This window comes from Mus caroli, chromosome 11, assembly GCF_900094665.2.
Source record: "Mus caroli chromosome 11, CAROLI_EIJ_v1.1, whole genome shotgun sequence".
In the NCBI taxonomy this organism is placed as follows: Eukaryota; Metazoa; Chordata; class Mammalia; order Rodentia; family Muridae; genus Mus; species Mus caroli.
The window spans coordinates 102,897,686-102,900,257 of NC_034580.1; the positions used below are offsets into that span (position 1 = coordinate 102,897,686).

The window sequence follows — 2,572 nt, forward strand, 5'->3', positions numbered from 1 at the left end:
CTCCCTCTTCTGGAGTGTCTGAAGACAGCTACAGTGTACTTACATATAATAAATAAATAAAATCTTTAAAAAAAAAAAAAGGTAAATAATAAATAAATGCAATTTTAAAAGTTTAAATACCTAAGACTAGAGATGAAGCTTGGGCACAGAAAAAACCTGCCTAGCCTGAGTGTGAAGCTCTAGATTCAATCCCCAGTACCTCAAAACTGTTGTGTTCTATAAACATCCTCCCCTCTTCCCTTTACAAGCATGCAGGAAAGCAACAGAAGGTACTCACTGTGCTGTCCTTCCCCTTGTTCTTGAACCTGTTAAGTCGGGCAGCTGGTAAGTTAGCATTCTCGTTCGTGGACATGGCTGCAGGAACAAGGAGGAAAGCTAGGAGCCAAGGGAGGGTAAGAAGAGAAAAAAAGAAACAAAGAAAAAGCATTTTTTAATAAGAATACAACAGAAGCTGGGTATAGTTATACACGCCTTTAATCATAGCACTTGGGAGGCAGAGACAACCAGATCTCTATCAGTTTGAAGCCAACCTGGTCTGTAGAGTTCCAGGCCAGCTAGGACTACATAGAGAAACCCTATCTTAAGATGAAACAAACAGAAAATAGAATAGGATGTTATAATCAACTAAATTTCAACTCCATCTCTATACTAGATTTAAAAAGCAACAACGGTGGCCCACGCCTTTAATCCCAGCACTGGGGAGGCAGAGGCAGGCGGATGGATTTCTGAGTTCAAGGCCAGCCTGGTCTACAGAGTGAGTTCCAGGACAGCCAGGACTACACAGAGAAACCCTGTTTCGGAAAACAAAAAACAAAGCAACAACAAAACAACGACGACGACACAACACAGCCTGTCAGTGGTGGCAAAGCCCTCCAAGCACTCAGGAGACAGGGGTAAAAGGGATCTGAGTTCGAGGCCAGCCTAGAATACAGAGTGAATTCCAGGACAGCCTGGACTACTCAGAGAAACCCTGTCTCAAAAATATATAAATAAAATAAAAACAAAACAAAACCCTACAAGTTTTCATCATTATGGCTATAATACTAAGTCATAATTGCCCCTACTACAAAGGCAACTTAACTGTCAATCAAAAACATTTTAAAACAAAGATAATTTAAATTTTCCACTAACCACACTTTAAAAGAAACAAATGAGGCCGGCAGTGGTTGTGCAAGCCTTTAGTCCCAGCACTTGGGAGGCGGATTTCTGAGTTCGAGGCCAGCCTGGGCTACAGAGGGAGTTCCAGGACATCCAGGGCTACACAGAGAAACCCTGCCTCGAAAAAACAAGAAAAAAAGAAAGAAAGGAAGAAATGAAATTAATTTTAAGACTTTTACCCAAAATAGCTAAACTATTTATTACCATTTCAGGATGTCATCAATACAGAAAAATTGTGATGTTTTACTGTTTTCATACACCTTCAAAATCCTATGGGTAGTTTAGGCACACAGGGCATCTCAACACAGATAAGCAGCTTTTCAAACACTCAATAGTCTTAAGCCTCTAGCCAGCACGGTATTAAGTCAGGGATCTAAATTCTAGGCTCCATTAGTTAATAGAACACAAAGTAAGAGAACAATCTACGTCCTTTTTTTTGTTTGTTTTGTTTTTCGAGACAGGGTTTCTCTGTGTATCCCTGCCTGTCCCCGAACTCAGAAATCCGCCTGCCTCTGCCTCTCAAGTGCTGGGATTAAAGGAGTGCACTAACACTGCCCGGCAACCATCTACGTCCTTAAGGCAATAAACGGAGCTCTGGTTTTCTGTTGATCGATGGCCAAAACGGATCCATACTAGTACCCTCTTGCAAGTTACATAAAGAATCGGTTCGTTCCATTATAGGGCCTTCCATCACATCATCGCTGTCAGCAATGGCATTAACGCCGCATCTTGCACACACTTCCAGCGAATGCATTCAGCCGGGATGACATCAGCTGTGATCAGTGGGGCTCGATAGAACCCAGGTGTGGTCGTCGCGAAGGGACAGGAACCCAAAGTACCCTGGTAAGCTGGTAGGTTTAACTGCTTTATGTCCATCCTCGACCCTGACCCAGGTGATCTGGGTCAAGGGCTTAACTGGGGTGTCTTAACTGCCACCTTCACCCCCAGCCCAAAGCTGCGTCTCCTCCCCGGGGCAGAAGCATCAGGAAAGCGGCGGCACAGCCAAGTAGGTCCGCTCGACTGCGGCCGCCCTCCGGTCCCTCCACGCCGACCCGAGCCGCTCCCAGGCCTTCGCTGCCCTTCGCAGCGCCCGGCGTTGCCAACCCTGACCCCGGCATGGCGAAACCAACCCGCCCCGAGGCCTGGTCGGGGCAGGGTGGCTCAGCTCCCGCTCGGGCGCGGCCTGCTCCCGCCCTCCGCCCCGCAACCCTCCGTCCGGCCGTTACTGCTCAGGACCGGCCTCCGTTCCTACCTGTACAGCCGGCTCAGACTTCCACGAAAGGCGGTGCGGGACACTCAAGCTGCGGGTCGGCGGCTGTGGGAACGTCTGCTACCCTTCAGCCCTCAGACTTTGTGCCTCGTGCTGCCAGCCGGCGCGATTTAAATTTCCCGGTGACGCCGCGTTCCGATTGGC

General features: G+C 47.7%; 1 protein-coding gene across 1 annotated transcript in view; it reads right to left on the reverse strand.

Annotated features, from left to right (window-relative positions):
* Nucleotides 1–2,572, reverse strand: part of Kpna2 (karyopherin subunit alpha 2) — an 11,002-nt gene extending 8,430 nt beyond the window's left edge. Inside the window, exons 1-2 of the mRNA XM_021176891.2 lie at nucleotides 2,411–2,572; nucleotides 278–375 (exon numbers count right to left, since the gene is read on the reverse strand). Coding sequence (XP_021032550.1) covers nucleotides 278–352 — 75 coding nt within the window. The 5' untranslated portion in view covers nucleotides 353–375; nucleotides 2,411–2,572. The remainder of the gene's footprint in view (nucleotides 1–277; nucleotides 376–2,410) is intronic.